This window comes from Manis javanica, chromosome X (assembly GCF_040802235.1).
Source record: "Manis javanica isolate MJ-LG chromosome X, MJ_LKY, whole genome shotgun sequence".
NCBI classification, from domain to species: domain Eukaryota; kingdom Metazoa; phylum Chordata; class Mammalia; order Pholidota; family Manidae; genus Manis; species Manis javanica.
Genome location: NC_133174.1, coordinates 123,972,627 through 123,996,277, shown reverse-complemented (window position 1 = coordinate 123,996,277; position 23,651 = coordinate 123,972,627). Strand labels below are relative to the sequence as shown.

Genomic DNA, 23,651 nt, shown 5'->3' with positions numbered 1-23,651 from the left:
GCCTTTGTCTAACAGAGGCGATTCCTTTGGAAACCAAGCGGTTGCACAGATGTCTTCTGAGTAAGTTTTCCTTCCAGAAAAAAGTTGCATTTTGTCCTTGTGGCTTTTCCCAATGATTTAAAGCTGACAGAGGGACAAGAAGTTACTGCTCTTCAACAGTGGTGGTAGCTAGGGTCAGATGCCTTCAGAAGGAGATTGGACCTGGGAGCCTGCAAGCGCGCTCTGCTGGCTTTGCATTTTGCTGCTGCACCTGGCAGATGAGCCTGACCTCGCCAGCGTCTTCAGGCGAGGCCAGGCCTGACTTTAGCTTTATAACTGGAACTGTACTTTGTGGGACTTTTGGCCCTTTAAACTGAGATTTAGTCTGGGAAGCCTGGAGACACTTAACGGAGGGCATGACAGAGCCCAGAATGAACACACACAGGCCAACTAGTCGAATAACCCGAATACCCGTCAGGGATTGGAAGAGGTTCACTGGGTGGCCTTGGGAACCTCACTCAGCCGCTTAGCATGTTGGGTGGCTGCATCCCTTTGGGTTAGTTGGTTCATTTGCTTTAAAAGACCATTATTCTGTTTTTCTCTTTAACTTCACCCTGCTTTGTCAGGGGTGGAGGCCCCCTCAACTGGAGGGAAATATGAGACCTGCTTCTGAGAGTAGCCCTCATAAAGTGAATGCTGGCTGGCAGTCACTCTGTCTGTCTGTACATCTGGCTAGCTGTCTAGCCTCAGTGTATCCTGGGCTTCCTGGTAAGAATCAGCTATGACCGTGCCGGAGCAATAGCAGTGGCACATCAGACCAGAGTTGAAGAGACAGAGACTGGGACAACTAAACATCAGTGCATAAATTGCTTATTTATCCCATTGAGTCATTTATTCTTTCAGTTGCTAAGCATTTCCTGTGCCCCTGCTATGTGTCAGGCACTGTGCTAGTCTCAGGGCCATGCTCTTTCCAATTGGAATACAGAAGTCCTCCTCCCCTGCCCCGTTCCAAATCCTAACCACCTGACAAAGTAGCTACCCTTAAAGAGTTTTCAAGCTAAAAATGAGCATGTTGTGTCATCTCTCTCTCAGCTCCAATTTCCCTCTTTGTAAAATGAAGCAAACAGTACTTGCCGTGCTGCCACACAGGGGTCCTGAAGGGCTCAACTGGGAAAGCAAATATGGAAGTGCTTTTAATTATAAAAATAATGAAATGCTGATAGTAACAACACAATAACTAAGATTTATTGAGGGACTGCAGTATTGTGCAGAATGAGCCCTATTCCCTATACCCTATAACTGAATGTTAACCGGCACCAACAATTCAGAATTCACCTCCTTTAGACATTCATGCTTTATAAGTATAGAGGTTTTACTACATAATACTAATATATGTTACTGTGTGATCACATACTGTGTGCCAGCTACTAAACTCAGTGCTTTACATGGATCACCTCATTTAATCTGCATAGTAATACAGTGTGGGAGACAGGTACAGATATTATTATACCCATTTAATAGATAAGAAACATAAGGCTCAGAGAAGTGAAAGAATAACTTGTTTATAGTATCAGACCTAAGAGAGAGTCTAGATTTGAAGACACACAAGTTTTTTGACTCTAGAGTATGAATTTTTAACCATGTTATGCCTCCTCTTAGAAAAGAAGAAAATTTTACACAGTTCTAAGCTGTTAGTAATGTTCCTATAATTTTTTTAATTTTAAGGCAAAGGACAGCTTCCTAAAGCTGCAGAGGATCGTTTCTACCACTGGGAGGGAGCCCCAGAAAAATAGTTTTAATTTTAAACCGAGTTTGCTGCTTCTACATCCTGGTGTGTTTTACTCTCCAGACATTTCTTTAATTGGAAGGACTCACTTTCACAAGTTTCAGTGCTACATTAACAAACATAAAGTCAGTGTCGGGGAACCTGGAAGTGGTAGGCCAAGCTTGGGCTGTGGATAAGGGGTGGACATGGAAGATAAGAGCCTGTCTGGGGGTGGGTGGCCTTACTGATGCCATATCGAAGCTCAGCATCTACCAGGTCCCCAAGATCTTCACCGCTAAACATCTCTGCGTGCATCCTTAGTGCACACTGACATTCGTCTTACTGGCAACATCCGGAAGGCTCTCCTCATGGAGCTCCAGCGGAGCCACCAGGGAGCGCACAGTGCTTAGAAGAGTTTACTCAGACTTGTACAAAAATCCCACCCCAGCCCTCTTTCTGATACCTCAGTATTTGGCCGTGGAGTGTTCCTTGCTTTGCCCTCTGAGGCATTCGTACTAAGCTCTGCACGTCTGCTACTGTGGCTGCGATTGCTCCCCTTCCTCCTCCTCCTCCTCCCCTTCTTCCTCTGCCAGATCATCATTGTCTTCAGCTGCATAGTTAACATGCTGGAGAATTTATTACCTTGCAAAGTAATGTGCTAAGCACTTTACATGCATTATTCTCTTTATTTGTTGATTCATCCATTTAATGACTATTTATTAAACATTTTCTTTGTACCAAACCCTGTGCTACACACTAGTAATCGAAACAGACCAGTATCTCTTCTGTTAATCTAGTGTGTGGGGGGGGATTTGGGGGAGTGTTGTGGTGTGTCAGGGGAGTATATCATTATAAACCATGGAAAGTTCTGTGACAGAAGGATACATGGGAGTATGCTATTTAATTTAATTCTTCAACAACCCCATGAAGTTCATGAATAATACTATCTTCCACTTTACTGGTGAGGAAACTGAAGCTCAGAGAGGCTAAGTGACTGGCCCAAAGTAACACAGCTAGTAAGTAGGCTGAGGAGAGAGTCAAATCCACACTGGTCAGATTCCAAAGCTCACTTAACTGCTGTACTTTATTGCCTCTCCAATGTGTGAAGTGCATATATAGCCATTAATTTCTAGCCCTCTACATTTGGGTTCTGGCTTCATCTCAAACGTGTGGAGTTGCAATTGTTTCCAATTAGTTGTGGCTGTGGTTTGGTGCATTTGTTCAAAGAAAGTGTGCACGCAAAGCAGAGGTCACGTGCCCTCGCTCTTGTGGATGTGCACAATGTATAAATAATAATGGCATTCCAAAAAAGCTGGAATTCGTTGGAGTCACCACATTTGTTTCCCATTAGCTTATGCTACTCAAATACAAACAGTAAAGCATGTGTTTACATTGCTGTGGAATGGAAAGCCGGGCCCCCAAAGCATTCCTTGCAGGTTGTATAAAGCTGAGCATCCAAATAATTCAAAATCCGTTTTGTAACTCCTGCTTAATAGCTTTAAAATGTAACCTAGATTCCAGCTATTTAAAAATTGCCTAGAGAGAGGTATGTGAGTATCCGAAAGAGATAAAACCAGCTAAATTCTCAAACATGTACCAAGCCTCTTATTTGCAGTTACCTATTTTTTTAACTTATCCTGTATTTTTAAAAAGCAAAAGAGCTTAAAGTCCAGAAAACTCTTAGCTGTGTAGCAGCAGGAACGGAATTTTTATTTCATTCTACCCAGCTGTCTGGAGCTTTTCAAAACAAACCTGTTTATGAGGAGACAGTTTGGTTATTTAAGGCGCAGTCGATGGCACGGCTGGGAAAAACAAGGTGGGAAAAACATCCAATGTCAGTAGCTCCCTCTCCCGACTCTCCCACACAATAAGAACAGGCTTTCCCTTCAAGGTACGTGGTTCATGGCTAGCGTCAGAAAAATGAGATTGAACTGGACATTGTTGCAGGTAAAGGCAGTCCAGGTGCGGAAAATGTGAAATGAAGGCCCCATGGCTGATGTCTTCACCGAAAACAGCATGGTTGGGGAGCAGGAGACTATGTTTAATGAGGTCTCTAACACTTATGACTTAGTCGTGTCCCCTCTCTGAGCCTTGGTGTCCTCCCTTGATGTGGGAAATGGGATGGCAGTCTTCCCTGTTACACAAATTGGTGGTGAGGAGTGGAGGATTACATGAGAGAACATATGTTAAGCCCTAGCACAGTGTGTGGCTGATAAGGTTCATATCTTTGCAATCAAGATAATTCCAAGAGGCACGTTATTTATACCATATAGACAGATCAAGAGTTGCTGCTCGCACTGGTCTAATTTCAGCGTATTTGATCCTCCTAAGAACAACAAGTATGTCCTTTGATCTTTGTTCTCCTGTCAAGCAAGCACAAAAAGAGCTTTGGCCAAATCAAATTGTCCCATGCTGCAGTGCTTTTTTGTTATCTTGGCTGTGGTTTTAAAAACGTGAAATTGCTGTATTCTAGAAAGCCTATTTTTCTCTTATGCTGTGGTTCTGATTTTCTTAGGTAATTATTCCAGGCTTTTTGTTTCCTTTTATCACACAACCCTGAGTACCTGTTCCAAAGCTGCCTTTAAATATTTCCCTTTCTAATCAGATGGAGTCACTCACCTTTACACAAGGCTTTTTTCCATAACTACAAAGACAAAAGGTCATGATGTCCATACCTAAGTGAAAAGGAAAACGTCAGATTGCATTTACTTTCTTTAAAAATGTTTTGAAGAGCATATATTAAGGATTCAAACACACATGGGGCTAAAGTGACTCTTGCCCAAACATGGTTTCAGAGGGTTTCTAGGAAGTCAAGTAACACTGGAGTGGCCTTTCTTAAAGTGTGGTCTGTGGCTCACTCATGGTAAGATGCAGGTGCAGATCTAGTTAAAAATGCAGATCTGCAGTCTACCCCCGATTTACTAAATCACAAGCTCTGTGGGCGGGACCTGGGAGCCTGAGGTTTTAACGAGCATCCTAGGTGATTCTTATGGAAATTGGAGACTCACTTCCCTGGTGTATAAATATGTACCTACCCTTTAACCCAGTAATCCTACTAATAGGAAACTAAGGAAATAATCCAAAATATGGAAAGTTACATGAATGCTCCTGATGGTCCATCTTTATTTGTAAGAGCGAAGAGCTAGAAGTGATGTGAATATTCAATGTTAGGTGGAGGTAATGTAAAAAGTAAATTTTGGTAGATCCCTTCAAGGCACTGTTGAAGTGTTTTATCACATTTAAAGTATTTATCACATTTATTCATTACAACACTATGAAGCAGGCATTATTTTCCTCATTTTATAAACAAGGACATTGAAGCTTAGGGAGACTAAGCGGCAAAGTTAATAAGTGGAGAAAAAGTTAATGAAAGGAAAAACCAGGGTTATAACCCAAGTCAGTCTGATTCTAAAATCTAGGTTGAACTATATGTAAAAATATAGTCATTTTTTTAAAAAGCCTGCCTTTGAAAATACAAACGTTATTTATTAGACTTTGGGAATTCAGGGTTTTTTCCTTGTCTTTCCTTTCACCTTTCTATAGTATATTGATACTTACATAATTAAAATATTAGACTATAAAATAAAAATTGATTGTATCTTTAAGCAACTGTGATATTCTGTGGCTCAGAGTTGCAAGGAGGGTAATTGCTATAGAAGCAGCTGGCTGTGAAAGGTCTGTGCACTTCCCACTAGGGCAGGCCGAGCAACGCGTGGCAGGAATGGCAGGTTTATAGAATGGTTCTGGGCGTAGTGGGGTGAAATACACAGACCAGTGTTTTAATCAGATATTCTACGTTGATAATCATTATTCTGAGCCTTGGCTTTTAAAAAGCAAACAGGATAGCGTCCTTTGAAAATGGCAAACAGTTCATCAAAAGCATTAGGCACCTAAAGTTGACTGAATTGTGTGCAAGTCCCTCATAACTTCCGTTTTATAAAGTGAGTATTCAGGCTGGAAGACATTGTCAAGAGCGAGAGAAGGAACAAAAAGGTCAATATTGTGAATTGTAATTAGCTGATTGTGCCAAATTCCAGGCTGTACTAAATCCACAGTCCTCGCTGGCAATTCATCCTCTCTGACACATTATCTTCTTTCAACAATCTGGAGCTTCAGACTCTTCTTAAAGACTTTTGTGTTAACAATAGCTTTCTACGTTTGGATTTGTTTTGTTAATGTAGGAGGGTTAGGCTCATCAGCAGATGCCCGTGCAAAATGGTTTGAAAGTATACTATAATCCTTCTTCAATGCTGAAGTTGTCTCCAAAAGGGGAGTAATTTAAGAACTAAAGAAGTAATCTCACTGGCAAAGTTTTAAAGTTTTTTAATTGCACTTAAAAAAAAACTGAACTACCAGAGAAGACTGGGGGCATTGTACCACAGGATGGAAAATGGCCTCTCAAAGATTAGCTACAGATCTTAGCCAGGGTCGCCCAAAAGGGTTTAGCTATTCATTCACAAGTTCTTCTATAATTAATCTGTGCTTTGGCTTTCTTCCTTTTCATGAGAGTCTGGAAGTAGCTTTTAAAGAATGAAAGATACCATGCATGCTACTTCATTTTGCTTCAGTTCAATAGAACATTTATTGAGTGCATACTATGTGCCAGACATTGCATTAAATGCTATGAGGTTCAAAGATAAAAAAGACACTGCCCCTAGTAGCTCACAGCCTGGTGGTGGAGCAAAGTCACGTGTACAAATAAATAATACCAGGTTGCATATGTAAAATGCTGTTTAGGAGATAGAGATAAAGGGAGCAGTGGTGGAAGAAGGGAAGAGAAAACTACCCCCCATAATAGCCAGGAAAGTTTTATTAAGAAAGTGACATTTGAAGTTAGTTTGAAAGGATGGAATGCTTTCAATAGCAGAAATGAAAACAGCTTCTATCAGGTGTTCAATTAATGTTTGCTGAAGGGACTAATGAAAGGCACAGATATGAGATGTGCTTGAGAAATCATAAGTTCACTAATGCATATCTGACCATGAATTCCCCTTACGTGAACAATACTAGTTCAGGAAATCCATGACATACATGAAGGATATATTTTGAAAATTAACCTAAAAATGCTTATGTCAAAAGCAATTTTCCCATAATGGTAGAGGAGGAGATTAGGGTGTTGGGGCCAAACTGAAGTGACATAGTTTAGATTAGCAATACTCAAAGAATGGTTTATGGACCCCAGTAATCTGTGAAACCCAGGAACCCACAGGTCAAAATTACTTGCACAACCATACTGGGATGTTATTTGCCTTTCTCGCTGTATTACAACTTGTGGTGATGGTGCAAAAGCAGTGTTGAGTATGACTGTTGGCACCACAGTGTGAATCAAGGCAGTGGCCCCAACCTGTACTAGAAATCATTGTATTCTTTACCCACATACACTTGTAGGAAAATAAAAGGCAGTTTCACTTAAGGATGTCATTGCTGAAGCAGTAAAAATGATTAATTGACTGAACTTTAACCCTTGAGTATACTTCTAAAAAATATTCTGTTATGAAATGTGAAGTATGTTTAAGGTATTTCTGTTGCAAACTGTGTGGATATGTTCTTAGGCAAAAATGCTTGGGAGATTACTTAAGCTACAAGCTAAACTAGCCTCTTCATTCAGTGCCATTTTTATTTGTGATAATGACTAACAAAGTATGGTTATACAGACTTGAGTTTCTGTTAGACATTTTCTTCAAAAGGAACAAACAGAGCCTGTCAGTTAAAGGAAGAACTGACAGTATTTGTTGCCAATGATAAAATTTGAACTTTGAATAGAAAATTAAACTTTTGGAAAACTTGTATCTGCCACCATAAGCTTGAGAGGTTCCCAATGCTTAAAGACTTCCTTAAAAAGACTGGTGATAACATTGGTGAATGTGGGTTTTTTTTTATATCACATAATGAAAGGTGTCAACATTTGGAAGACCCGCATAGCTCAGTGAACTAATATTTTCCAGATGACCTGCACATGATCATACAAAATGGGTGAAAGGCCCCAAAGTTCAAAACACGCCAATGGGGATTTTAATGTAACAGAACACGGAAAGTTTATATGGTTTCCTATTCCACATGGCAACTGACCTGTCCCACTTGTTGATGTAGTATCAATAAAAAATATCCACAATTATCTGAAAAGACTGCTAAAATACTCCTCTTTTTTCCCTATTATATATCTGTGAGAGGCCAGATTTTCTGCAGATCTTTCAACCAAAACAATATATAACAACAGACTGAATGGAGCAGCAGATGTAATAATCCAGCTATTATATTGAGCTGGACATTAAAGAGAGATGCAAAAATGTAAAAGAAATGCCACCCTTCCTTCTGTGTTAGGTCAGGGAAAATGCATTCATTTTTCATTTAAAAATGTTACTTATGTTAATGCATCATGAATTTATTATTGTTATGTTGAAATTACTTTTTTTTTTTTACATTTCTTAGTTATAATTTCTAAGATGGTGTCAGTAGATAGACCTTGTATAAACAGACATTCTCTGGGATTCCAAGTAGGAGTGTAAAGGGAACCTGAGACCAAAAAGTATGAGAACCACTGGTCTATCTCGTCCTAGCCTGTGTGTCTGTTACCCAGTTAGAGGTGTGGGATGACTGGTGTGCAGCCAGGTGGCGATGGTGGTAGGTGGGTTGGCTTCTCTGACGCCGTTAGAGGTTGTTGGACTTATCTTTCTTTGCTTAAAAAAAAACCCTGCCAACTCACATTTCTCTATAGTATGTAGCTTATTCCAAGTAGATCTCGGTGTAGCAGCTAAATCACAGGTGGAGAACACAAATGTATACTTTGTAGTGACAACGAACAGACAATGGAAACCATAGAAACCACAATGGGCCTTGTGTGCAGCATTTTTTTTCCTGGATCACAAAAATCTCACCTCCTGTATATCCAGCATCTTTTCTTGGCCATTATTTAAAAATTGATGGTGGGTCTGAGATTTAGGATGGAAAAAATGGGTGGTGGGGCAGAAGCTAGAGCAGGCATAGAGGATATTAAAATAGAGCCTTGAAGAGAGATGGCAAAGAAAAGTAAAATGGAGTCTGAAACTGCCCTCGGAGACCGTTCATGCTGTGAGCTGGGCTTCTGGGTCAGCGGAGAGACTTTTGAGAAGTGGGAGTCACCATAAAATTAGAAACGCATTGACAATGTGACTGAAAAGGCAAACTGAAGAGCAAAACAAACATGCCTCTTAGTAGGCCTATTACCTACAATAAAGCAAAATGAATTTCAAAACATCTTATTGAAATTGTGGAAGAGGGAGTTACTTCAGAAGTTTTCCTAGTGATCAAAGCATGGTACATGGCAAGTTATTATAAGTATTCATTTAAAATGTGTATAAAATGTCACTGCAATTCTCTGTACTTGGTGGAAGGCACTTGTTTTAATTTAGTGAATGTAAATATAATTATAGGAGGCATCCATAGGGATCTTTCCTGATTTCGATGTCCTCTCAACCTATGAGTATGCTTTGCCTATCGTGTCTTAAGTTCCTCACGTGAGTTCTCCTACCATGGAGGCTTTCAGGAACTTAAATACCATGATATGGAAAGGTCTGATACAGTATACAGTCTGGCTACTGGGTGGTATAGGTAGAAATGGAGGAGTGGAGAATCATGTCAGATATCCAGAAGCATGAAACTGTGAAGAGTATAAGCAGTTTATGCCTATTCACAGTTGAAAATGACTTTTTAAAAGCTTCTGTGTAAGTCATTCAACATTTTTTTAATGTCTCCTGTTAATAACACACTGTGTGGACCCACCAGAGAAATATGAAGAGCTGCTACATTCCTGGTTATTTTCTTTCAGCTCCTGAGAACCATGTCGGTACCCAAAGGTAGGGTTCTGGATAAAAACCTTGATGAGGAAGAGCTTGAAAGTGGAGACTGCGGCGATGATGAAGATGAGTGTATCGGAGGCTCTGGTGATGGAATGATGAAAGTGAAGAATCAGCTCCGCTTCTTAGCAGGTAACTGATTAGTGCTGGCTCAGATCTGGGCTAAAATGGTGCTACTTGGGAATTAAAAACCAATTGAATCTACTCTCTATAACTCTCCTAAAATCCCTGCAACACACAATGCTGTCAACTCTTCAAGAAGACTCTACTCTGGAAAAATGAAATTTTCAGGTTACCTTTTAAAAAAAATTTTCTGGACCTGCATAAATGAAATGGGTAACTTCTGTTTTCTGCTGTCTAAAATGAACTGACTTAATCAGTTGACCGCTTCCCAGTGGAGATTTGCCTGATTCTTCTTAGTTAGAAGAAATGAAATCTTGGGAGTCTAGTAAAAAACCAACGATGGGCAACCTTTCAAAGGAAGAGACATGAGCTGACCCTCTCTTCCTGGAATGTCATATTTACTTTATTTTCTCACAAGTAGTCTAACATAGATGGGCTATGACACATAACTGTAGAGCTACATAAAAGCAACAGCAACAGAAAAAATGTAACAGCTGCTGGGATTAAGAAGGCAAAACAGCAGCACAAGGTGCTCGCATTTGTATTGATCATCGCAGTTTACAAAGCACTTCATTGGGACAGATGTTCTCATTTCCATTTTACAGATAAGAAAACTGGGACTCAGGAAAGAACAGATATATCTGAATGGAAGAATGAAATCTAACTTGGGTCTTGAGACTTCTAGTGCCATGTTCTTCCCTCTGCAGTACACAGCCTTCTCTTTAAAACTCTATTGCCTGTGCATAAATCTGCAAAGAAGTAAAAAGCTAACCTTTTCAAACAATATGGCTTCTCTCTCACTTACCAACTTTACATTTCCCTGTATGGCCCCGGAAGATGACTGGTTAGCCAGAGACGGGTAAGATTCCTCAAGGGAGGAACAACCTAAGACAGGCACAGTCGCAGGGGAGCCATCAGGTGAGAATTTGGGGATCAACAGAGGTGAGGCTCAGAACCTCACCCCCCCTGCTTTGAGAGAAATCTTCTGCATCCGTGGATGTCTTGCTGCCCTTGTCTAGCCTGGATTAATACTTAGTCCATAGGCACACACCTGATCATCTGATCATCTACATTTGCCCTCTTACAGCACTAAACTATGTTTTCTACCTTTATCTTGCATCTACCTACCACTTCAGCATTTTATTAAAAATAATAATAATAATAGAGGGAGAAATGTGGGATCAACATATAAATCAAGTACAAAAATCAAATGAATATTCATATTTGACCTGATTGTTTATGGGTCATAATGCGTGATCAAAAACAAAAGTTTCTGTGATGACTGCCCTTGTACTGTTCACCATGTAAGAATTCATTCACTATGTAAGAATTCGTTCACCATGTAAGAACTTGTTCGTTATGCTTCAGAAGATTGGAGACTGACTAGAATTAGGCTTGAGATGGATTAATGATTGTACATTGAGCATTGACCCCCCTATACAGAATTTTATTGTTGTTAACAACCATTTGATCAATAAATATGAGAGATGCCCTCTCAAAAAAAAAAAAAAAAACTCTATTGCCTGTGGCCCCTGAGTCCCTACATGCTCCTATTCTTCTTCAGCCTCTTTCCTTCACTATTTCTTCCTAATTCTACCCTGAAACTGAGGGTTATCCAGAGGTCTCTTCTTAAGCTTCCATCTTTTTTCTCTTCTCCAGAGAAAACACAGATCTCATCCACTCTTGTGCTTTCAATTTTTTTAATGATTTCTTTAAGTTCTTTTTCTATTCTGGCAAAAAAACAAATCTAACATGAAATCTGTCCTCCTAACAAACTTAAGTGTACAGTGCAATATTGCTAATTATATGCAAATGATATGGCAGATCCCTGGAACTCTTTCATTTTGTATGACTGAAACTCCGTGTGCCTCTTGAACTGCAACTCCCCTTTCTCCACCCTCAGTCCCCGGCAGCACCATTTTACTTTCTGCTTCATAATTTTGACTACTTGATCTGCCTCATATAAGTGCAGTCGTGTAGTATTTGCCCTTTTGTGATGGGCTTATTCACTTAGCATATTGTCCTCAAGTTTCATCTATGTTGAAACATATGACAAGATTTCCTTCTTTTTTAAGGCTGAGTAATATTCTATTGTGTATATATACAATTTCTTGATCCGTTTGTCCATCGATGGACATTTAGGTTGTTTCCACCTGTTGGCGATTGTAGATAATGCTGCAGTGAACATTCTTTAACTATTATACCACTATGGGGATAACTAATATAATCATTACCTTCAGTTTTAACTACTTTCCTGAGCTACCATCCCACATCTCCAGCTGCTTACTAGTTAGTCATTTCTACCTGGCTTTCCCACTGTTACCCCCAACTTGGTGTGTCACAAATCAAACTTATTAACATACCATCCCAAACTGGCTTCTCCCTTAATATCCTTATTTTTTCTGATGCCATTGCCATCCTTACAACTGAAGTCAACTTTGACTCTTTCTTCTCCTTTGCTCTTCACATACAGTTGGCCCCAAATCCCTGTAGATAGTTTTAGTTTTTTCCTGCTTCTGTCACTGCTTCCTTTCTATTCCTCCTTCTACCCTCTTTCAAGCACATCTTAAGTGGTCTCCAAGCTTCTAGGTTGAAGCAGGAGTATAGAGAGCCTTAGGCGAACAGATTTACCGAACAAAGAATCAGGAACCCAGGCTGAAGATCCCACCCAGTTCATCTTGCACAGCTGCCAGGTTAATCTTTCTAAATCATCTCCTACCTCCCCTTAGCTCAACTGCATTCATCCTGTCCCCATTGCCTGGAAGATAAAGCTCATACTCCTTAGCTGAATTCTGAGGGCCTTCTAGTCTAGCCTAAACTGCCATTGTAGCTTCGCTTCTTGCCACTGCCCAACAGGAACCCCCTACTTTGGCAAGAACAACCATGCTTGTGCCCCATGAGCCCATAAATACACAGTTTTTATTTCTTGCCTACATTTATTTGTAAAAACTCCCTCTTTTATTCTCTCTTAAATTACAGCCATCCCTCAATGTACATTTCAAGTACAATGCAGTGAAAAAACTAGGTTTGGGGGTTGAGCAAACTTGTATTTGTATTCTGGCTCTATTTTTCATGAGCCAGCATGACCTAGGTCACATTTCTTAGCCTTCTCTCTTAAGTCTCCATTTCCTCATCCATCAAATGGGGATCATTACCCTAACTTCATAGGTCTGTTACAGGACTAAACAAGGGAGAAAGTTTGTAAAGCATCCATCCCAATATCCAGCCCATTCCTGGTGCTCCATAATTGTTAGTTTACTTCCATGAAATCTCTCACAATCATCCCAGCCTAGTTATCCCCATCTGAGATACCAAAACAAATTCTCCAGTGCTTTCAAGAAACAGTATGCAGTGGCTCCCAAGTTCCACTCCTAGGGTATAATGTGATCACTCAGAGACTGGCATTCTATAAGAAAGATGTTGACTGAATATAATAAGCAAAAGTAATAGAAGCTAATGTTTACTGGACACAACCATGCTCCAAGCACTGTGCCAGAACTTTACATGCATTGTCTTAGATCATTTTTGCAACACCACTATGAACTAGGGATTATTATTATTATCCCCACTGGGCAGATGAGAAAACTGATGCTGGAAGAGGTAGAGAAATTTGCTTATGGTCATGCAGTCACCAAGGACAGAGTCAGGATTCGAAGCCACGCAGTGAGATTTCAGAGACCACTGTTTGAATAACTCTACTCTGATTCTTCTTTCTCTGTTCGTCAATACAGTCATAAAAAGGTTAAAATCTGCTTGACATTTTGCTACCCTGAAAAACTTTTTGTCATCGAACAGTTGCTGAGATGATTCACCGAAATGCTAACTGGCCCCAGCACTGATCCCTGGGACACACCACTGCTGATCCCTCCTCTTGCCTTCCTGCCTCTAAGCCACTTCCCTATCCATTTCAAAACACTACTCCACAATTCCATGGTGACTTAACTTTTTTAAACAGTATTTGGTGGGGGACCTTGTCAAGGGCCTTTTCAAAATCTAAATAGATTACATCCACTGGTTTCCTTTTGTCCACATGCACATTTATCCTCTCAAAGAATTCTAGTCAATTAGTTAGGCATGATTAACCCTAAGTGCTTTGTAAACTGTAAAACACTACACAAATGGTGGTTAATTTAATTTGCAGGAAAAATGATGCCTTACTCCAAATAGGTTCCACTCGCCTAACATGTTCAGTGATCCTACTAGCCTGGAGTTCCTTGGGTCCCCTTTGAAATGCTTCTGCTTCTCGTGGAGAGAAGACTTACTGGCGATTTGCCAGGCTCATGGCACAATAGCTATTTGGAAAGACAGGCTATACGGTTTGGCCAGCTGTTACACAATTTTACCCAAAATCTGGGTAGATGCCATCTGGTCCTGGGGATTCATCAACATCCATTTAGTCAACTAGACCTAGAACACTGTGTGCCTTTACCACCATCTCATTTAGAACTTCCAAATTCCTTCCTCCAAAACATAACTTGGGAATAAAAAACAAGGCTCAGTGTACGTTCACACTTTCTCCGATCTCCCTTTTGTCCCTGAACAAACCTTTCTGCACTATGAGCAGCAAGTAGTGCTACTGGCTGACTTCCCCGGCTCACGTCTTCCCTTCTCTCGGTGCACTGGAGGAAGGGCAGGACACCTAGTTTCTCTGCCTGGCTTTGACTTGAACTCCCAAGTGTCCTAGGGCCAAGCCCTTACTCCTTTTACAAGTCAGTCCCTCCATTTGTCAAACAAAGAGAATGTCCGGACAATGGACAATTCTCGCAGGCCACTGCAGTGCCAGTTGCTCTTTAAAAAAGAGCTCACTTTCCCTACTTTAGCTCCTTTGACTTTTCCAATGTGGCAAGCCAGGCTTTCTTCCCCATGACTGCCCACACCTGCTCTTTAATATGCTTGTGTGCCAGGATGCTAATAAGAAAATTTGAGTAGTTTCCAGGTTTCTGGGCTATATTCACTCTTAAAACACTTCATCCCCAAATTCCCTGAGTGCCCTCTTATAGTTACTGTAATTCTAATTTCTAAGTCTAACACAGAATTCTCAGCAGCTGAGCCTTCTTTCCAACTGTTGAATTTAATTGTTGCTGAGATGACCATTGCATGATGTCTTCTTACCCATGGTGACAGCTTAACCTGTTCCTTGCACTTCTCAGAAGCAAGGCTAATGTTTCCCTTTGGATGGGTTACTTGATTTCTCTCAGCCTGTTTCATAGGGTTGTGGCAATTAGATAAAGTATTCCATGCACAGCGTTTGGCACAGTGCCTGGCACCTAGTAAACACTCAAAAATGGTATCTTCTATTAAAGCAAGTAATCTGTTGTGGCTGCTGACCTACAGGAGGTCCGAGAGCCTACAGCTGTAGATTAGAATTGTCTTGTTGTTTTTGTGTGTTTGCTTGCTTGTTCGTTTAAGTCCCAAAAAAGGCAACCAACATTCAGCAAAATCCCCTTGCCTGTTGCTACTCCAAGTGGGGGCCATGGTGCAGCAACATCTGTATCTCCTGGGAGTTCATTAGAAATGCAGGACTTCAGGCCCCACCTCAGGACCAGCTCAGTCACAAGGTCATGTTAATAAGATCCCTAGGTGATTTGTCTGCGGCTCTTACCACCTTCTAACTGAGCACTTGTGGCATTTAGGCTTCATACTTGAAGCATCTAAGAAGCCAATAAACTGCCCCGCAGTGAACTAAAAATTCTAGAAGTATAAAAGAGGTCCAAGGCCCAATCATCCATGAGATAGATTAAGACACTTAGTTCCTGTCCTAGAGCATTTATTAACAGTGGAACCTCGGGCAAGTTATGTAACTGCTCCGAGCCTCAGTTTTTTCAGCTATAAAATGGGGATTAATCATCCTTAATGAGTTATTGTGAAAATAAAATGTGGTCATGAGTGTGAAAGTGCTTTGTAACCTGTTAAACTATACAAATATTTATAACAACCAGAAGATTATTATCCCAAAATCTCTGAAAGCTCTTTGGCTTTCTCAGCATCCCTAGTTCAGCACACATTTTTTTTTACAAATATTGAATTTAGCCCAGGAATTATAGAACACCCATGTTCAGACTCCCTTCCAAAGACAGATCATCCATGATGGACCTGTTGCAATAAGGTAACTGTTTTGTTGCCAGACTGCCATCAACATCGTTCCTAGTTACTGGCCTTGTCAAGCTCTTATGGTAAGTTGTTTGGGAAGCTGGCTACTCCCAGTGGTGCGGCTGGGGCTGGTCTCTAAGAAGCTTTGCAAGCTCTGGCCACTTGTCCCTGGCCAGGACATGATGACTAAGCGACTTAAGCATCTGCCTCCCCCTCTCCACCAAGTCCCCACTCTCACTCACACAGAAACCTGCATATACACACACATGCACGCACACACACACACACGCATGCACTCACTTACATACACACGCACACACACCTTTTGTTGGAAACACAGTTGAAACATACATTCACAAAGTAAGAAACATCCATCTCCAAGACATTTGCATTACCACTCCCTCAAGCCTTGTCCTCCCTGGACCTGTGCTTACTCTAGCTTGCACTGCTCTGTGCATGCAGCCAGAACGTTCTGGTGAGCCTAATGTCTTTAAAAGTGTGAGTCAGAAAAAAAGATAATCTTGCCTCAAACTGGGCCAGAGACAGGGCAAAGTGATCCCAGATGCTGTGAAAGCCTATGCCTTTAGATGACGGCAGTGGAAACAGACTGTAGAAGATACACACATTGCTAGTCGCTCTACTAGAGTAAGAAGGGCTTGAGCTAGATGGTGGTGGGCTGAGGAAGAGAGTTCTTGAAACATGTTTTGGACTTAGGAGTTGAGCCAGTGTTAAAACCAAATGCAAAATTATGGAAATGGAGAGCATATTAGTGGTTGCAGGGCTTAAGGAAGGGGTAAGGGCAGGAAGGAAGTATGTGTGGCACCAGAAGGGATCCTTGTGGTGATGAAAGTGTTCTATATCTTGACTATCAATATCAGTATCCTGGTTGTGATATTGTACTATAATTTTACAAGATGCTAACACTGGAGGAAACTGGGTAATGGGTACATAGAATCTCTCTGTATTATTTATTATAGCTGCATATGATTCTACAATGATCTCAAAACTAAAAGTTTAATTTTAAAAAATCTACAATCCTCTATGCTAATAACTGGGAAAAGCTGAGTATAATATTGTTCTTGTTTTTAAAAAAATAACTATACTTACCTGGGTGATGAAATTATGGTTGAGGTTTTTGTCCTTTTTCCTCTTCTGTGTTTATGATGTTTTCTTCATTGAGCTTTGTGTCTGAAATTAAGAAAAAGGAAGGAAGAATAAAAAAAGTCTATATTCTATGGCACACAGTGTTATGTAGAGAACCTGAAAAAGAAGGTAGATAGGGGTTAGAAACCATCCTGAACCAGGGTTCTTAGAATAAAGCAAACCCTTTTTGTATTAAAAAAAAAATGGCTGTTGGTTGCCTGTATTAAACTGATGTGTCTTGTGGAGATGCTTGCTTGCCAGGAACTTGCAGTCTCTCCCCATTTGCCCATTTGGTCCTTGGCAGCGGGTGAGCAGGAAAGGAAATCCAGGTGTAGGCAGGTTCCTTTTGCATTCTTCTCTGTCATCTGCAGGCGTTGTGAGGGAAGCAGCTGTCTGCTCTCCCCCACCGGTCACCTCCTCCCAGGAGTACTGGAGTGACGCCATTAGGACTTCACAGCTGCGGGTCCCATGAGGCTCTAAACCCAGTATTTCCTCCCTACAGTTCCTTTACAATCTGGAGGCAAAAGAATAACTAAAACAAAAAAATCCAGCATTTGGGAAATATTTTTTTTTAGGCCAATGATTTGTATTCACGTGTTAGTGGATCAAGTGTAGCCTTATACTCCCAGTCCTAAGGAGGCTGCGCACGTAGGAGAGGTCAAGGACACTTCGGTGGCTTACCTATCCTTCTAAATTGTCATGCCCCCCCTTTCATAAATGTGGACTGGTAGTCACGTTGTATTAGTAAATTCATTAATGGGTTGGTTTGGTGCAAAGAGTAAAACTGATGGAGGAACTTCGTGCTGAATCTTTTATCGTGGTGACACCTGCAAAATTTTAATGCTTTAGAACAAGTCCGACTGCCTGCTGAAGAATGAATGGGAAGTTTGTGGAGGAATGAAATGTCCTGGGGTTTTTTTTATGGGAAAGTTGTTGCGTCCTGCGCATAGTTTCAAAATACATGAGGATACAGTAATATATCTGTTTATACTGCCCTGTTGGTAACAGGTCCAGGAAAAAATTAAAGCAGTTTTCCAAAAATGTACTGTATCGTTGAAACAACTCGATCCTATTTCCTTTGCCCACTTTGAAAACCCACTCAGATCTTTGGCACTAATGCTGCTTCCCACTAAGTAACCCACTCCTAGAATTCTCAGGCAAGATCTTGTAGTGACTCCCACCAACCTTTTTTCCTGGAATATATGTCCCTCAAACATCTGACCTCAATGAAAGGGGACCCCAGCTCATCCACTTGGAGGTAAATCCCGCCTGATGAATGAACAGGATACCCCCTACCTGTAGGGTGCTGAAACTTGTGACTTTAAGGGAAAGGAGGGTGGGCATTTCACTCAGCTTCTCTGTGCCTCAGTTTCCTCATATGCAAAAATAGTGATAAAACATGTCCTCATCTGCCCACTTCCTAAGTTGTTGAATGAAACACATGTGATAAAGGGCATAAAAGTACTCTATAAACTGTAAAGAAGTTACCCATTTAGGCTAGTAGTATTAATATTGTTTAGTACCTTTGGGTAACAAGTTAGTTTTAGTCACCAAAGGCCTGGAGCTTAAATTGTAAATTAATTCCCCAATGTTCTGGCCAACAGTTCTCATATTATTTTGCTCTTCCTTCTCCATCCCCCAGGTGGTGTTTCTCAGTGACTCACTGACTTGTTTTTAGCCTAGTGCGAAGGTATTTAAACAATGACAAGTATGTCTGCTGAGTTGGGCAAATAAGCACAGTCATAACAGTAGTGGTCGACTGCATCTTGACAGAATCACAGTGAGGCGAGGGATGCTTTGTTTCCTTTGGTGGTAGGGGGGCCATGAGGGCAGGGGTGGATGAGCCGGAGAGGGTCAAGGAAAGGCCCCCTGATTCTTCCCATTCTATCTTATTCTTCACTATAAGCCATCTGCTTTCATGCCTTGATCTTTCGGAAGCTGAAGGAAGCAAAGCTTACTCCAATGGCGCTTTTCTCCCTGATACAGACTAGATGGTTCTTGCTAATAGATGGACAAGACGGCCAATCCCACCTCACCCCAGATTGTAGTTCCCATGTGCAGTTCCCATGGCTCACAAAGATGGACTGAGATGTGAGCTTGAACAGTGATATTATCTGGCCATGGAGTGAGTGTACCCAGAAAGGGGCCTTCCCCAGGCCTTAGGGTCCACTAGGGAACTACTACACATGCACTGGTGATGGGGAGAGTAAGGGAAAGGGAAAACTTTCCGTGAAGTTACCATACCTTGAGCTGCTTTCAGGAGTTTGCTTATTTTGTGAGGAGATACTCTGGGGTTCACTTTTCTAGATTCGCTGCCTTATGATACTTTCCCATGTGAGCCCATTAGGCTGGGAGGCTTTTATCAGGGTAATGCAATCATAGGTATACTTGCTGATGGGCCTTACATGGAACTCTAAGAACTGCGGGAGTGTTAAGGATAGTGGGAATGGTTTGCGGCTATTGTATTCTATTTTATCATCTGTTTTCAAATTCCAAGGAAACTCTGTGTATGAGTCTGGCTAAATCATACAATGTATTTTCTCTGGAGGAAGCCATGTTGGCCAGTTGAGAGACAGACTCAACTTAAGTGTGGTCATTTAGCATGATAGAAAGGAATGGGAGCGAGAGATTCAATACTAGCTGGTGGAACGGGAGAGGAGGGACCAGCAGAAAGGTGGCGACCACTAACCCTCTAGCAATGATGCCGGATAGAAGTGAAGCCATCCCTGTAGGATAACAGCCCCCGAGGTATCTGGACAAGTGGGCTTGTGTGCCATCAAATGGAAAGTGTTCCCCTACGAGAAGCTGTATCAAATCAGAGAGATAGAAAGCTGCAATGTCTAATTAAACCTGTGCAGTGGCCCTAAGTTCCCCTGCTGAGCAATGGTCTCTTGAGGGAGTCAAATCAGAGGAACCCAGAGTAACAAGGAATCATGAACCTGCAGAGTAAGACAGAAGCTGAAAGTGGCTAGTGTGGGCCGTCCTAGTGGCTACCCTGGGAGACAGCAGGTTTGAAGCCCGGCTGACATCCTGCTCTGAGAGGAGCTATGGATACCTTGTGGGCACCTGCCTTCCACAGGCCCCTAATACTCCGCACCCGCATGCCAGTGCACACATCTTTCTTTTCAATTCAGACAATGCTGTCCTTTAACTTTTGTTAACATGGCAAAAAGAACAGAAGTGCGACCATCACCTCTTTCTCCCTCTTACTGGCCTGTGTCAGGTCCAAGGAGATTTCCAGTTTGTGCTGGGAGGAATGAAATTACTGGCCTGTTTTTGTTCAGTTAGTTGTTTGTTTTTTAAAGGAAACCTAGTTATAGAGACTGCTTCTGTACACACCTGGCTGAGAGATGTTTAATGATCCAGCAAAATGATCCATGGCACTTATGGTTCTTAATGTTTCCAAATATACTTACTGACTTTAAAAAACTGCCTTTTGATCTATTTTGGGGGTCTTTTTTTGTTGTTTTTTTTCACAATCCTAACAGCTATGAGGGATGGTAAATAAACCTTTAAAGTGAGAATGAACACCAGTGCATACAGAATCTCTTCATTTGTAGCTCATTAATGGGCTTAAGCAGTAATATAATTACCAAATAAATAAAAATGGAGCAGAGATTACAAATACCAGCGTCTGAGAACAGCCTATGTCAGAGCAGCGGGGCCATCTCACTAGCACCTTCAGGATGGGTTTCAGAGTAAAGTGGGTTCCATGACTAATGATGAGCTCCTCAGAAGGCAGAAAGCCAGTCTTTTTTGTCTTATATATACACTTATCAGCTATTTGTCACCAGCTTCTGCCTCCCTCCCCAACCTTGCCCTGTAACTGTCACTTAGTAGATGTTCAATAAATATTTCACTCATCCATGTGCAATTTTGACCTCTCATATTAGCTTCCTTTTACCTCCTATTTGGTAGGTTTCACCCTCACTGCTTCTTTAATTCGTTTCCTCAAAGTATCCTCCAACTTCAAGCAGCTGAAATTGTAAGGAAAGAGATAGGAGCTGCCTGATTCAGTCAACCCAGGAATAGGGGCTCCTGTAGGGGGGCACACTGTGGGGAACACCTTGTCTGTGACCTTGAGGGAACCTAGAGGAGAATGAGCAAGATGGTGTAGAGCCTGCAAGCAGGACCAGCGGAAGACAGTGAAAAGAAGTTGCAGTGTTCAGTCTGTATAAGAGAAGGATCGGGGTGATAGGAATGTTGTTCTCTAATATTTAGAAGTCTTGCATATGGAGGATGAGGGTAGAGCTGGAGCCCGTGCACACAATTTCCAAGGAGATATTTGGGTTGACTAAAGGAAGAACTTTCTAACCCTTCGAGCTATTCCTCAGTAGAATAGATTGCTCTAGGAAATAATCAGCTTCCTGACTCTGGAGGTATTTGACTAGAGATGAAATAACCATATATCAGAATGATTGGCCAGGTAGGAGAGGAGTGGGCTGTCAGAGAGTGCACAGGTACCTATGTCGTGGGCTCTTAGCTTCCATGGTCTTGAATAGCTCAGAGATGCTGTAGTGATGCCGGTGCAAACATGTAAATAGAGCAAAAGAGACCCAAGGCGGTGGAGCGAACCAGTGCGGCAAATTTGCAGGCTGGGGGAAGGGAAGAGGAGTGAAGAAGAGACTCTTTCCAACTGTACTTGAGCACGTTACCAGTTGTGATTTTCTGCAACTACTTTCCTAAGCAAACAGATCCTTAGGAATGGCAGAGACTCTTCCAGCAAGCAATTCCTTTCAACATCCTGTCTGTTACTCACAGCCTCTAGATTTGTTTTACTACCATGAGAATCCAATGCTCATTGCTCCCCAATTCTTTCCAATCTTGTGGCCTTCCTGCCCCTATGTTAGAAAAGCAAATGGGGATACAGCCCCTCCTGCAGGACAAGTGGGTAGCCCTAATGGCTGAATGGTCAATACCAAGGTTGTCTTGTCCACATTCATCTCCACCACTCTCTTCCTTGACCCTGGCCTCACGGAATAGACCCGTGCATCTCAAGTTATCTATGGTGAAGGACCAGGGGCAGGGGGTTGTTCCCCCCAAATCTGTCATGGACCCATATTTTTGTAAAATATAATAAAAATGAATTACTACAAAAAGGAAATGATAAGAAGGCCTACAAAATACAAGCCACAGTTTTTAATTATGAGAGTCAACAGACCTAAAAATCTCTGTCAAATTGCTATAAAAATTACTAAGTGCTTACTTTCGATTTCTGTCTGTATGTCCTTACAGACTGGCAGTAAAGAGCAGAGCAGGAGACCCCACTTCGAGAAGAGGGCAATAGCTTGCTCTCTGTGCCCTGGCCTTGTATCCCTCCTTACCCTTGGATCCAATGGAATAGACTAAAAAGCAGCAGTCTAAATGAGGGTGAGGACAGGGGTGTATTGGTGCTGGCCCGCATTGGCTCACGAGAGCCAGTGACAAAATTTAGGGATGTTTGCAAGCCAACTGTTAAACATAGCCATGACGAAAAATTAAATTCCATTGATTTACTCTTAAATACATTCTATTAAACACAAAGATAACATCTCAAAACTCATCACACCCTAATTATTACATTTCCTATTTTCTATGCTCCTGAGGTGGTGTCTACTGTGTCTGTGTGGTGGTAGTACTATATACTCTGACCAAGATGGAAATGTATACACTACAGAAATTAGGGAAAACTACAAATCAGGGCTTGATTTATTGTTTTGCTGATTGTTTAGACCCTAGGCGTAAGAAAATGATAGAGAAAATGTTAAAAGTGCAAATTAAACTTGAAGTTATGTTGTCTCTGTAGCTATGACATTGTACATAGCACAAAACACTGAGAAGCAATTCTTCCAGTATTGAAAAACTATTATCCGATTTAGCTGAGAAGTCACTCCCGTCATTGATGAAAGAGTGAAGTTGCAACATACATCTTTCTTATTTCATTTTTGTCTCGTGCCTTAATGTAAACCAATGTATCAGCTAGTGTTCTTACAGGAACTACGCTTGCTTGTCAGTCACAACCCTAGTTTGGCTAAAGATGCAAGAGTCTGGCCAAAACCCATGAAAGCATTCTGTGAGAATCAACTGGCTATATGGAATTTAATATATTTTTTATTATTTGTAAATTGTGTATTCCACATCCTTTGTTCCAGCAAAATTTAAAATAAAATGACGAGCCTGCTGTTTTTCTTTTTTGAGAGCCAGTTGTTAAACGTTTACCAGTGCACCATGGGGTTGAGAGGATACTTAGGAAGATTTATTTTCCTTCCTTCATCCTTAAAGATTCTAGGCTTAAATCAATAGCTCTTTCCACCACGAGTAAGAGAAAATTCCTCTCCTGCAAAGTTCTGCTGGCAAATGAAAGGGCCCCTCATTTTCAGTTACTCTGAAAGCTAAATCCTAGCCTTGGGAACTTCTTTAACTTGGAAACTGTTAATCAGATCATAAACCTTTTTCTCAAAACCCCTTATTGTTTGTTGAAGTTGATGGGCTCCCACTGAAATCCCCCTCCTAACCAATGGAAATCTCATCAGCCTCATCCCGAAGCTGGGTGGGGAGTCTTGTAGGCCAGTGCACGGAGCACTGAGGCAAGAACAACTTTGGGAGTTGTGTCCTGTATCAGATGGCATTAAGCCAAATGAATACCATGTGCTGGTCTTCGCCTGGTTTCGCAGACTTAAAGTGAACTCCTAATAGCAGGTTATATTCTGTTGGCTTGGTTGGTAACCATTTTTTTAACC

At 41.4% G+C, this 23,651-nt stretch overlaps 1 protein-coding gene across 1 annotated transcript in view; it reads left to right on the top strand.

The window, feature by feature from the left end:
• Nucleotides 1-23,651, top strand: part of GPC3 (glypican 3) — a 410,784-nt gene that overhangs the window by 350,523 nt on the left and 36,610 nt on the right. The window contains exon 7 of the mRNA XM_037016978.2: nucleotides 9,549-9,708. Within this exon, the coding sequence (XP_036872873.1) occupies nucleotides 9,549-9,708 (160 nt within the window). The remainder of the gene's footprint in view (nucleotides 1-9,548; nucleotides 9,709-23,651) is intronic.